Genomic DNA, 14,433 nt, shown 5'->3' on the forward strand with positions numbered 1-14,433 from the left:
GGCACTTTCCTTCTTTCCTTCCTTTAACCTCCATCCCTTCAAGGAAGGGGACTTTCAGGCAAAGAACTAACAATGGTTTCCATGTCCTTTCTGCTTGTTCCCAGAGGAGGATCACTGAGCTTTGCAGGGTTGTTGTGAAGGGTAACTAAAGGATGTGTGTGTGTGTGGGGGGGGGGGACTAATTCAGATCCTGTGGGCCTCTAAGCCTAGTTGCCAGGGGGGTATCCCTCTCCCCAGAAGGGGCTTTGAGCTCCCTCTTTCTGCCTGTTCTTGGCTTTGGCCTAAATCTGGGCTCTTCTCTCCCCCACAGACAGAGCCCCCTTCCCCCAGGGAAAACCCCTTCCCCCCAGAAAGCTGTTGTTTCCAATGCTATTGAAGCCTATGCTATCTGATGCTTTTTATTTGTCACAAAAGTCTTTTGACTGGGAGCCTCCCCTCTTCCCAGAGATGAAGAGGGTGCCCCCATTGGAAGACCAAAGAGGGGGGCCCAGCCCTTATCTCCCCCCAAATGAGGAGGAAGGGAGGGAGGGTCTCTCCTCTGCCCCACTTTCCAGGAGGGAGGGGCTCCTCAAAGCCCTTTTTACATCTAAAGGACCCTGCCCCCTCCCCCCATGGCCATGGCTCTCCTCAAGTGCCCCCTGCCCCCTTTTCTCATACATTTCTCTCCTCCATTTCCATCCCTCCCTCTGAACAGACTGTGAGGGCAGCAATGGCTTCAGGGCCTGAGACTGAGCATGTGCACATGCCGCAAAGGCCCCTCCTGAGCATGTGCAGGGATCACCAGGGCCTTGCTGCTGCTGCTGAGGCTTATTCTGTTGACAGCCTTTGCGGAAAGGGAAGGAGTGCACCCTTCTTTCCTTCCTTCCTTCCTTTGAGGAGACTTGGAGGATGCCAGAATGGAGCCCAAGGAGGAGCTGGACTCAGGAGGGAAAGGGAAGGAAGGAAGGCTCTGCTTTGTACATAGAGCTCTATCTGTCTGTTTGGTATGTGTTTGTGTGTGTTTGCCTCATTTCTGCTTATGGCTGGGAATGAAGATGAGGACTGATGAGAGAATAAAGTGTATTTTGTGTAAATTCAGAACTTCTGTGCATCAAAGAGTCCAACACACTGAAACAAATAAGTTTATTGAGAACACATAATCAGAAATTCAGTGTTTAAACCAGAACTGTCCTCCCCAAGACAAAGAATACATTGAAACCCCAACACCTAAACCTCCACCTTCTACCAAACCTAGCCCCCACCTCCACAGTCGCACAGTCTATGCCCCAAAGGGAACAAGGCCCCCTTTGCCATTCCCAGCAATTAGACCCCTTTCTGTTAATACCTGCCCCCACCTTTCTTCAGACAACATCCCAAACTTTCCAAAAGCTATCATTCCCATAACTATTCTAGCCAGTTGTAAAAAAAAATCCCAGCACCCCCATCTAGCTGACCTACGCCATGACCCATAATCCCCAGCCAAGTTTATAACCTGAAGCAATTATCTATACTAATAGCAATTAAACTTAACAAACTATAACTTTAAAACAGAAACAGACATATAGACAGACAAACGTAACACACAAAATCACAAGGGCATTTCTTTGCATTATTGGATTGAAAACATCCTTTTTGTATTTCTTATTGACAAAAACAATGTTAGTTTACTGCTGAGATTGGAGTGGCTTCTCTCCTGTGTGGACTCTCTGATGTCTCACTAGGTGTGACTTCTCAGAAAAACATTTCCCACAACGCTGGCATTTGTATGGCTTTGCTCCTGTGTGGATTCTCTGATGCATGACAAGGACTGATTTGTAGGCATACCTTTTCCCACAATGCTGGCATTTGTATGGCTTCTCTCCTGTGTGGACTCTCTGATGTTTGACTAGATTTGACTTTAACGAAAAACATTTCTCACAACGCTGGCATTTGTATGGCTTCTCTCCTGTGTGGACTCTTTGATGTTTAACTAGGCTTGACTTCTCAGAAAAACATTTCCCACAACGCTGGCATTTGTATGGCTTCTCTCCTGTGTGGACTCTCTGATGTTTCACTAGGTGTGGCTGCCGAGAAAAACATTTCCCACAATGCTGGCATTTGTATGGCTTCTCTCCTGTGTGGACTCTCTGATGTTTCACTAGGTGTGGCTGCCGAGAAAAACATTTCCCACAATGCTGGCATTTGTATGGCTTCTCTCCTGTGTGGACTCTCTGATGTGTCACTAGGTGTGGCTGCCGAGAAAAACATTTCCCACAATGCTGGCATTTGTATGGCTTCTCTCCTGTGTGGACTCTCTCATGTGTCACTAGGTGTGACTTCCGAGAAAAAACTTTCCCACAATGCTGGCATTTGTATGGCTTCTCTCCTGTGTGGACTCTCTGATGTGTCACTAGGTGTGGCTGCCGAGAAAAACATTTCCCACAATGCTGGCATTTGTATGGCTTCTGTCCTGTGTGGACTCTCTGATGTATCACTAGATTTGACTTTGACGAAAAACATTTCTCACAACGCTGGCATTTGTATGGCTTCTCTCCTGTGTGGACTCTCTGATGTATCACTAGGTGTGGCTGCCGAGAAAAACATTTCCCACAATGCTGGCATTTGTATGGCTTCTCTCCTGTGTGGACTCTCTGATGTGTCACTAGGTGTGGCTGCCGAGAAAAACATTTCCCACAATGCTGGCATTTGTATGGCTTCTCTACTGTGTGGACTCTCTGATGTTTCACTAGGTGTGGCTGCCGAGAAAAACATTTCCCACAATGCTGGCATTTGTATGGCTTCTCTCCTGTGTGGACTCTCTGATGTATCACTAGGTGTGACTTTGAAGAAAAACCTTTCTTACAATGCTGGCATTTGTATGGTTTCTCTCCTGTGTGGACTCTCTCATGACTCACAAGTTCTTCTGTAAAGAAGGACAATCACAGTCAAGAATGAATATCAGAATTAAGAGAGGAGGGTGCTACCCCAATTTTTAACCCTTTCTGAACCCTCCCTATTTGATATTAAATTAATTAAGTTTGTGAGAGTGACCCGAGCATGACACTATTGCAGATGTCCCGAAATCCATGGAACAATTGTATCCCTACTGACAGGAGCAAAGAAGAGATTGTAGTAGAACTCCCTTAAGGGAATTGGTCGAAGCAGATAGTCAAAGGACTGTTGAAAAAATATTCCATTAAACATGATTTAAAATATTTTGATTGACAAGTGGCATCATTTCCTATGAGACTGCCATAGTTTCCTGAGTCAGAGCCCAAAGCATGATGCAATCTAACTGCAGAGGTCACTTCATGCTCTTTTGCCCCAGATGACTCACAACCAATACACTATACAGCTCATCTGCAGATTGGTGTAGACTGGATTGGAGTTGTGTGTACAAGAGATTGTGAAGTTGATGGAAGTCAGAGAGCTTGCAAAGATTTGTATTATTTTGCAACTCAGGATAGAGAACCTCCAAGGACTTGGGTGAAATCAACTGTGTCTGTGAGTTACTTTTAAGTGTGGACAGTAATCAGTGCATTGCCAAAACCTAAATCTGGATATTTGTTTCCATACTCTGCTATGTTTTTGTTGAGCTGCATCTGGAAGTGTTGCTTTCAGATTGCGCTGTACATTGGCTTATGAACAGGACTGGAATTCAGAGCTAAGAAGGACCTGAGAGCCGGTGTGCTAATCCCTTTTGTCTGAGGTATTTGCATCAAACATCCGTTGCATTCAGTTTGGATTCAGACAATTATTTCCCCACCCAGGAAACATACTAAAGCGATTTAAACCATTTTGAACACTCAGTCTCTGTCCATAAGCAACAATTTCAGTATAAATGTCCGCCCCGATAGTTATTGTTCTTTGGTGTCAGTCCCGTTGCAGAGAGAAACTCTGTTGGTTTACATGGCTAAGCGCCTCAATATACTCAACAAAACCACTTTCTGTTCCCTTGCAGGACCCTCAGCAATTGGAATCAAGAACATTCTAGGAAATGTATTACCATTAGTATAGCTTTACATTATTCACCAATCCCACCTTTTTTACTTACCTCTTGTGTGTATGAATGAATGCTTGTGTGTGTGTGTGTGTGCGCGCGCGCGCGCCGTGTGAGTGCATGTATTTTGCTTTTTCCCTAAATAAAACATAAAAACCCATTTGAAATACCTCTGGAGTTATGTGAGATTGCATGCCTGGTATAGTTGGGCTGACCTCCGAGGTCACTGTTGCCTGACGAAAATTATGTCTCTTCTTTGAGCTAAGTACCAACCCCCCCCCCCCCCCCCCCCCACCAAGCATAGCACTTGCAAGTGTCCTCCCCAGACTCCAGCATTTTGGGTAACAAAGGGCTCCTGGAACCAAAAAGGCAGCTAAGCAAGCTCAAGTTGGAAAATAAAAGTGCTTTTTCTCTAATTGTGTCCTCCTTTCCTTCCTTCCTAAATATTACTCATAATTGCTAAATAAAACCACTTAATATGTCTGAAAACAAGGACCTGAGCCGGTTCTCATTAGTTCACTGAAACCAGTTCTGAAAATCTGTCAGAACTGCCTCCCAATCCCCAAGGCCCCTCTCCTGGCCCTTCCCAGAAGTCCCTTCCTCTCTGCACAGAGCTAGGTGATCCTGGCTTGGCTCCTGCCTTCCCCTCCTGGCTCCCAGAGGCCTGATCCCCTTCACTTTCTCCCTCTGCTCTCTAACCTTCTTTCTTGCTCATCAGCATCTCATTTTCAGCATCTCTTCCATGCCTTTCACTTTTTCACTTTCCGTCTGTCTCTTTATCACAGACATATACGCACAGAGTGTGATGCATAAAAGGGACACTTTGAGGCCCATTTCTTGAGAAAGGCAGGATAATCAATATACAAATAACTCATTGGCAAAGGCAGAGCAAAGGAGCTGGGACCTGGACTCCAATTTTGGTGAGGGTGAAGTGCCAGGGAGCAGTCTTAAAACAGCCTTAAAACATCTATAAGACAGGCATGGACTACTGATGGGGTTTGGAGGAGATCTCAGGGGCAATCCCACATTGTATTGCTGGGGGGGAGGGGGGTCAGAATGAAATAATATTTTGCCCCTCAGCATCCCACAGCATCCCTTTGGGGAAGTGGAGGCCATTTTACCACTGTTGAGCTCTCTCTGAGCCACTGCAGGCCCAAGAGAGGTCTTTCCCCCAAGAAGACTCTCCAGAGCTTTAAAAAGATGGAAGAGGCGCCAAAAAAAGTAGGAAACTTGCCCAGGGATGTGCTGAGTACAATTTGGGTGTGAAAAGCATTAATCTCTTTGGCTTTTCCCCACAAAATCCTAGAATAGGAAGTTTAGGATGGAGTATTTAGAATCCTTAGAAACTGGAGAGCAATAGTGCCTCACTGAACTACAAATTCAGATATTCTACAGCATGTTGCGATCACAATTAAACTATGCTTTAAAGGGCTCTAGGATTCCAAGGAGACCACAAGTTGAACATGGGCCAACAGTGTGATGCAGCAGCTACAACGGCCCATGTGATTCTAGGGTGCATCATTACAAGAACAGTTTCTAGATCAAGAGAAGTAATAGTGCCACTCTATTCTGCTTTGGTCAGGCCTCACTTGGAATCATCCTGTGTCCAGTTCTGGGCCCCACAATTCAAAAAGGACGTTGACAAATTGGAGCATGTCCAAAGGAGGGCAACCGAAGTGGTGAAGGGTCTGGAAAACATCAGGCTCTATGAGGAACAGCTTAGAGAGCTGGTTATGTTTAGCCTGGGTAAAAGAAGATAAAGAGTGGATATGATAGCCATTGTTCAATATTTGAAAGGGTGTCATTTTGCGCAAGGAAAAGGCTTGCTCTCTGCTGCTACAGAGAAAGGGAGACACCACAATGGATGCAAGCCACAGGGAAAGAGGTTCCACCTAAACATTAGCAGGAACTTTGTGACAGTAAGAGCTCTTTGACAGTGGAATATACTCCCTTAGAGTTTGGTGGAGTCCTCTTTTTTGGAGGTCTTTCAAGAGGCTGGATGGCCATCTCTTGGGGGTGATTTGAATGTGTATTCCTGCAGGGCAGAAGGAGATTCAACTGGATGGCCCTTTGGTCTATTCCTATTCTATGATACTATAATTCTAGTGGAACCATAGCGACATGATAATATAGTATGAAAGGGCCCTCAGTCTTTATAGAAAGAGCAATGGGTTCAGGTTCCTTACCTACAAAAGCCACATTCTCATAATTGTCCATCATTACAGAATTGTACAAAAGTTTCTGTTTCTTTGTCAACAGATTCCATTCTTCTTCAGAGAAATATACTGCCACATCTGCAAAGGTCACCTGAAATAGAAAATAGCCCTCATCCAGAGAGTGACTAAGCAAAAGGGGAGGAAAGAACATGGTGCATCCAAATATTATTTGATCGCTTCAGAATTCAGTCCAGGAAATAAACTTTAAATGCCATCAGCCAGAAAAAAGCTACTGCCTTTGAGATGTTTCTCCTGAATCCTTTCAATATAATCTACAATATAATAAAAAATATAATTTAGGCCATGGTTCAGCTATTGAGGATGGATTAGGATACTGACTATCCAAACACATACATTATATTTAGCCACAAAAGAATTATGGTGCATTTAGCCATTTCTTGCCAAATTTCGGAGGCAAATGTCATTTTAAAAAACAGTTCTGGGGAGCACTCTGGACTTGAGGGCCACTGGGCCCATCCTCAGTTTAGATCCAGAGATGGTCTCCCATATCCCCAACATTTCACAGACAGAAAAAGCAAGGCACATGTGGACAAGCAACACCAGAAGGTGGTGAGGATGGCCAAAGTTGTTTATTGGGAAGATCACACAAGCTATGAAGGGCACAGCAGTTTGCTTTTGCCTCAGCCTCCTGGCAAGGGAAGACCCTGGCAACTTATCTCCTCTCCTCTCCCCCCTTTTGAGTTGATGGGGTGCAAACTCCTTGGAAGTCATTTTGCAGCAACTGAAATGAGTTGAGGAGAAGGAGGAAAGTGGCTGGAGGAGAGAGAAAACGGGATATTTTTGAAAGCATCTGAAAAAGTAGGGTGACAGAGGATTAACCTGAACTTTCTCTGCCAAACTGGGACAATATGTTCTCCACTTGCTTTCATGAGCTGGCCCAACAATGAAACAAATGAAACTAATAGTAAGGATGGCAACTCACCAAAGAGTTGTTGTACTTCAACCGCCTCGGTCTCTAGGAGCCCAACTTCCTCTGCTTGGCCTCTGTGTTAGCCATTAGGTGGGTAAGGGGGAGGGTGTCCTGGTGGCCCTGCAGTTGGGTCTCTTCCAGCAAAATATGCCCCAAAGCTGTGTACAAGGAGACCGATATGAAGTTCCTGAGAAAAGAGACTAGGGTTAGGCTTTGTTTGTCAAAAAATCCTGCATCACTCAAAGACACAGAGAACAGCATGCTGCTAGTGAGATACGCAGGTGACATATGCCTCCTTTGGGCCAATGCAGAGATGGGTATCCCCTTCCTCCCTCTTCACCAAAGCCCCCTGGACCTAGCATAGATTCACTGCAGCTCCCCTACACAACAGATATTCCATGTTAAAATGCTTTTGACATTGCTATGTTGCGCAGCACGTGAGGCAACATGTTAATGTATGGCACCAGATTCTCCACCTTGACTGTAGTCAGTAGATTGTGAACTGAAGAAACACCTGTCGCTTTCTCAATGAGCAAAGAGACACTGTAATCTTCTCTCCGATGAGGCTTTTATTCCTATAAGAGGTTCCACTGTGTACAACACTATATACATCAACACCATCCACCATCCACACCAGTAACAACCCACTCTGAGGCACACACTGTCTGACTCTTCCTCAGTGACAGTTGAGAATGACAGTTGACAGTTGCATAAACATTCCAATGATGACTGTTTAAATGCTGAGACATCTAACTGCCACTAGAGCTGTCAATGACTTCCACAACAGCTCCACCTAGTGGCCACATGCATGTCATTTCCTCAGACCTGTTCACCATGGTCCTGACACTCCATGCCTTGTGAGAGTGGAGGGGGTCAGGGGATGGGGAATTGGAGAGGACCCTGGCTATGTCCCTGTAGCTAGATGTGAAATGAGCGCATCATCTGCTGAAACCTCCTGACCTCCCCAGTGGCCCTCAGAGGAGAATGCCTTCCTTTGGCTTCTGGCTAGAGAAACACAGCTGGAGGCTTCTCCAATGCCTCGCACCCAACACTCTCATCAGGCATGGAATGAACATGGAGCATGGCTTCCACAATTCCCATGTTTCATTTTGTATTCCTTCTAATTTCACATCTATTTAATACCTCTCCCTCATTTGACGATAAAGATATCAGTGACAATCTAGGCCAAATTCTTTAGGTTCTTCTTGTGTTTTGATCTCTAGTTTTCCTTGCGATTCTTTCAGTACATCCTTGTATCTTAACCATTTAGTTTTCTGGATACTTTTCCTCCCGAAAAGAGCCTCATGCGGCAAACACCATAAAGGTATTTTGGGACATATTCTACACTTGTTTTCCCCAGATCTTCAATAGAGCTTTTCTTACAAAATGATTTGTGCTTTCTTTATGAACTTTCTCTTTACCGTAAATTAGGTATCCATGACACCCAAATCTTAAATATTCACCCTCCAGACATAACAACTGTTCATTCTCTGACATAAACCATTCTCTAGTCCAAACTAAGCAACAAGCAGCAAAATAAAGTCCTCTTCTACTTTTGTCATCACAAAGTATTTTCGTTTTTATCCTGGCTCTTTTTTATTACAAATAAATTTTGAGATTTCCTTTTGCCATAGATTCAATGGTCTTTCATTCTGGATGATGGGTATCGCTTGGAACAGAAACAGTATTTCAGGAAGGAAACTCATTTGGATCAGTGATATTTTTCCTAATAGCGATAAGTGTAATTTCCCCCATTTTTCTAGGTCTTTTCTGATTTCCTTCCGTGTGTCTCATAGTTATTGTGAAATAGATCTGGGTTTTATTTGTTACATTTATTCCTAGATATTTAACTTTCTTTCCCACATTAAATCGACTAATTTTCAAAAACTCCTCTATTTTGGCTCTAGATGTTTGAGATCCTTTATACAATTTAGCATTGAATTCTTAGAAGGTCTTCTTAATTTTATTATGGCGAGATGTTAATGTTGAATCTTTTTTTATTTCCGTAATGTTGTTTCATTCTTTTAAGTTCATTATTTTATTGTCAAGCCATTTTCATGGCTTGTTAGCTTGTTCAAAATTCCTTTGTTTTAGATATCTAAATTTGTTCTGGATTTCCATTGCTTCTTCTGTATAGGTTTATGAGAGAATATTGCATCGTGGATTATGCTCATTTTGGGGATGTGAAGATGTATGTAAATTCATTTTGTAAACCCAGTGAAACAAATATCTCACAAAGCTCTAGTAAACAACACGTAAACACACATTCCTCACACAAAGGACTCACTGGCGCACTGTGTGTCTGGGGCCTGGAAATCTCACTTCCACATTCTGGGAAGACAGTTCTGCTAGAGATTGCATTTGGGACTTTATTCCTCCAAAGCATGGGCTCAGTCTCTCAGCTGCAGCCCTTCCACACAATCCTGGACTGAAACATTCAAACAAAGGTCCTCTTCCAGCTCCAGGAATAAAGGCCTACCATCAGTACAAAGACCCTGATTCCTGCAGCCCCAGAAAGGCCTCTCCTTCAGTCCTTTATGGCCGGAGCTTCCCTGGGTCAGAGTCCGTCTCCTCAGCCGTAGAGAAGGGTTGCTCTGAGTGCGAAGGAGGAGGAGGTCCAAGGGCTGAGGGAGGGAAGGCAATGGGGAAAGGTCAGTGCCAATGGCCATGGAGGGCAGAAGGTGACAATGCCTAGGAAACTCCTCTGAGTCCCAGCCATAGTAACTCCTGGTAGTAAATAGTCCAGGGGGCTGAGGGGTCTCCTTTCCCAAAGTGGGGGATAAGGACCGGTTCCCATGGGACTGTGAGCCCTATAACCTCTTAGCAAATCTATGGGAGATGCTGCCTCAAAGCGCATTGGAGGAGTCTCTGTCTGGATGGCCATCTCTTCGGGGGACTTGGAGGGCAGAATGGGGCTGACTGTTTGGCCCTTGGGGCTCCCTTCCAGCCCTAGGAGCCTATGAAGCCTACCTTACAAGGCTGTTGTGGGAGTTAAGCAGAAGATAATTGCTTCCCCAAAATGGCCACCTTTTAGCAGCTTACAATAAAAATATCCATACAAGACAATAAAAACATGTTTCAGGATATTCCAAACCCTGACCCTAACACTCCCATCCAAAATAAAATACCATTAAATTATTGGACAGTTATTGAAACAGTTATTAAAAACAGGGATAGTACTCAAAGCCCAATATTTGTGGATAATAATAATAAGGCTTGTATTAAAACTATCCTCCCCATTTCTGATCCCTTTAAAAGCCATGTTCCCCAGAAGGAGCAGAGCTGTGTAATAAGAAAACACACTCAGAAAAGAGACACAAAGGGACACACTTCCTTCCTTTTGGCCCAAGGAGCCTGGCCTCCTTCTCTCTCTGGAGCCTCAGGAGAGAAAGAGAAGCCTTTGTTCAACTGAAGCTCAGAGAAGGTTCTGGAACAAAATGGCCACTGGAACACAAAATGGATGCCAGAACACAAGATAGCCAGGGATGGTGGGAGGTACAGGGATTCCAGCCAATGGCAGTCCCTCAGAGTCTCCTCATGTTTAAAATTCATATCTCCCCCATATTTTCCCCTGAAAGACAGAGACATTTTCCATTTGATTGCTCTGTCTTTCTAATTCAACCCACTTTATATTATGGTTATATTCTGCCTCTATCATTCTTAGCCATTGAACCGCCTCAAAATATCATTCCAGGGATGGAGCTCCCCATCCTCCATTACTTTGATGCTCATATAATAATGCCTTAGATAACCTGGCTTTTTTGTTCCCTGATATCCATTTTAATATTGACCTTTCCCTTTTCTTTAAAACTTTACTAGGAATTATTTCTGGGATCGTTTGAAATAAATATAAAATCTTTGGTAATACCATCGTTTTAAACACTCTAATTTTTGTTAACATTTTCCCATTTTTTCTTGTCCATTTAGAAATCTGATTATTAATTTCCCCCTTAATTGATTATATTTACCTTGTACAATATTATCTAACTTAATTGGTAAATTTACACCTAAATACAGTATCTCATATTTTTATTCCCCAATTTCAATCCTTTTGGGTTTCTTTTTCTTCCGGCCAATTCGTATTCATAAACATTATCTCTGATTTATCCATATTAAAGTTAAGCCCAGAAACGTTTTCAAATGTCTGAAATATTTCCAATAACTTGCTTACAGCTTCATTCAGTTTCTGTGTCATTATCAGAGGATCATCATCTGCAAATGAATTCAACTTCATCTCTTCTTTATCTATTTCATGTCCCTTTATCTCTTCTGATCCCGAATCATATTTGCAAACGCTTCCATTGCTAATATAAGTAATAAAGGGGAAAGAGGGCAACCTTGACTTACTCCACTTTCATTTTAGATTTTCTTGATTTCTCTCCATTTATAATAATTTGTGCTTCTGTATCATTATGTATTTCTTTGATGGTTTCACTAAACCTTTTCCCTAATCCAAAATCCCTACAGATTTTATATAGATATTCATGATTTATTGAATCGAATGCTTTGTAAACGTCTAGTTTTATCAAAGCTAATTTGTTTTTGTATTGTTTGGCATGATGTAGTATATTAAATATATTCCTTATCGCTTCATAAATATATCTGCCTTCCTCAAATCCATATTGTTCTTCTTTAATTAAAGTTGGTAAATATTCTTTTTAATCTATTGGCTAGGATTTTCATTAATATTTTATAATCTTGATTGCTTAATGTGATCGGATGATAAGATTCGGAATTGGCTGGATCTTTATTGGGTTTAAATATTAATATAATTACAGATAGGTTCCATGTTTCTGGGATTATTTTATTATCAAATATTTCATTGTAATTTTTAGTCATATCCTCACTCGGTTCATTTTTAAAGGTTTTATAAAATATGGATGTGAATCCATCTGGGCCAGGAGATTTAAATCCTTTTAAATCTTGCATTACTCTTTCTACCTCTTGTTTGGTTATTGGGGAATTAATATGATTACTCTGTATTTCCATTCTGTCGAGTCGTTCGCTTTTCATCCTTTCTTGGGCCGCAACTTGTGCAGCCCTGCTTTAATAGAGGGCATGTTTATCAAATGTACAGATGACGCCAAACTAGGAGGAGTAGCTAATACCACAGAGGACAGGATCAACATTCACAAGTTTGGAGTATGTCCAGAGGAGAGCCAACACAATGGAGAGACTTAGGGAGCTGGGGATGTTTAGCCTGGAAAAGAGAAGGTTAAGAGGTGATATGAAAGCCCTGTTTAAATATTTGAAGGGATGTCATACTGAGGAGGGAGCAAGCTTGTTTTCTGCTGCTCCAGAGACTAGAACCCAGAACAATGGATGCATGCCAAAGGAAAAGAGATTCCACCTTAACAATAGGAGGAACTTCTTGACAGAAAGGGCTGTTTGACAGTGGAACACATTCCCTCAGTGGAGAATGATGGAGTCTCCTTCTCTGGAGGCCTTTAAACAGAGTCTGGATGGCCATCTGTCATATATGCTTTGATTGAGATTTTCTTCATGGCAGAAGGAGGTTGGACTGGATGGCTTTGAGATCACAATGGGACAATCTTAATGCTTCAGGTATGGATCTCAATGGGCCAGTCTCAATCCTTCAGGCAAGGAGCATCAGTCTGAACTCATAATAGTCCTGTCACAATCTTTCAGGAAAGGTGCCTCAGGCTGAGATCTCAATGGGACAGCCTCAATGCTTCAGACAAGGATCATAACCCTTTGGTCGCTTTGTGCCAGGCTCAATCCTTCAGGTAAGGAACACCTGCCTGTAGTCTATAAGCCCATCTTAATCCTTCAGGGAAGGAGCATCAGCCCAAAGTCACAATGAGTTAGTGTCAGTCCTTCAGAAAAGGAGCATCAGTCTGAGATAGCAATGGGCCAGTCTCATGTGTTCAGGTAAGGAAGGAGCAGCCTGAAGTCACAACCTCTCAGGCAACAAGAATCAGCCTGAGGTCACAATGAGCCATCCCCAGTCTTTCGGGAAAGAAGCATCAGCCTGAAGTCACAATGGGATAGTCTAAATCCTTCAACCCAGGAGCATCAGCTTGAATGCACAGTCTCAATGCTTCAGGCAAGGAGCATTAGCCTGAGATCACAATGGGACAGTCTCGATCCTTCAGGAAAGAACATCTTCCTGAACTAACAATAGTTTGGTCTCAATCAATCAGTAAAGGAGCATCAGCCTGAGGTCACAATATGATAGTCTCTATTGTTCAGGCAAGGAGCATCAGACTTAAGTCACACTGCGCCAGTCTCAATCTCTCAGGCAGTGAGCGTCAGCCTGAGGTCGTAATGGGCCAGTATCAATGCTCCAGGTATGAAGCACCAGTCTCAAATGATAATAGTCCCATCTCATTCCTGCAGGTAAGAGGCACCAACCTTAAGTCACAATAGTCCCGTCTCCATCTTTCAGGCAACAGCATCAGACTGAACTCACAGTGGGCCAGTCTCAATGCTTCAGGAAAGAAGCATCTTTGCGAAGTCACAATAGTCCTGTCTCAATCCTTCATGCAAGGAGCATCAGCCTGAGATCACAATTTGGACAGTCTCAATGCTTCGGGAAAGAGCACCAGCCTGGAGTCATAATAGTCTCCTCTAAGTCTTTCAGGCAAGGAACCTCAGGGTGAGATCACAATAATCCCGTCTCAATGCTTCAGGCAAGGAGCATCAGACTGAGGTCACAATGGACAGTCTCTATCTCTCAGGCAAAGGGCATCAGCCTGAAGTTGCAATGTGAGATCTGGAGTCAGTCCTGTGCTCAAAAAATAAAACCCATTTGAAACTAAAGAAGCTTTATTGATGAATCCAGGCAGAAACATCCATTAACACCTTTTTGCAAAGTCTGAAGTCCAAAGGAACTTGCTCAACCCCTCCCTAAGCCAGCCCCCAATTCCCAAGCTAAAGCAACACAAGCGGAGGTTGCATAGATACCAAGGTTGTCTATACTTCCCTTCCCTTCTCCCAGACAGCCTCACCTTGAAGAGCGGTGTTCCCAAGCCAGCTTCACTCCTCCTTGAGAACCAGTCTCCAGCTGCAACCCCATCCGTCTTTCCAAACGCCCTCCTTAATCATCTGTCTTTCTAACATTTCCCACTACATGCTTTCTATAACCCATCACTCTACACTACTTACTATGAACTACAACTATAACTCCTACTTTAACTCTAATAATCAAACCCTAATATTTTTAATGTTTATGACAGGACACTTATACACTGACACGCAATGGGCCAGTCCCAATCCTTCAGGTATATAGCACCAGTCTGAAGTGACAGTTCTCCGGTCTCAACCTTTCAGACAAGGAACATCAGCCTGAGGTTGCAAAGGGCCAG

General features: G+C 43.3%; 1 protein-coding gene across 1 annotated transcript; it reads right to left on the minus strand.

Moving 5' to 3' along the window:
* Positions 1-1,250: 1,250 nt before the first annotated feature.
* On the minus strand, positions 1,251-7,136 carry LOC149282449 (uncharacterized). The gene is made up of 3 exons (XM_089498202.1): positions 7,118-7,136; positions 6,145-6,265; positions 1,251-2,881 (listed from the first exon to the last, which is right to left on the minus strand). Exons 2-3 carry the CDS (start codon positions 6,176-6,178, stop codon positions 1,644-1,646), a joined length of 1,272 nt encoding a protein of 423 aa, XP_089354328.1. The 5' UTR covers positions 6,179-6,265; positions 7,118-7,136; the 3' UTR covers positions 1,251-1,643.
* Positions 7,137-14,433: the final 7,297 nt, after the last annotated feature.

This window comes from Sceloporus occidentalis, unplaced genomic scaffold (genome assembly GCF_023333645.1).
Source record: "Sceloporus occidentalis isolate IW3139 unplaced genomic scaffold, rSceOcc1.0.p SCAF_114, whole genome shotgun sequence".
NCBI lineage: Eukaryota > Metazoa > Chordata > Lepidosauria > Squamata > Phrynosomatidae > Sceloporus > Sceloporus occidentalis.

Excerpts from the sequence above, each read along its gene's own strand:
- LOC149282449 (XM_089498202.1), bottom strand. The coding sequence starts at position 6,178 with ATGATGGACAATTATGAGAATGTGGCTTTTGTAG. Across the intron at positions 2,882-6,144 it reads TGAGAATGTGGCTTTTGTAG|AAGAACTTGTGAGTCATGAG; the intron begins GTAAGGAACCTG and ends CCTTCTTTACAG.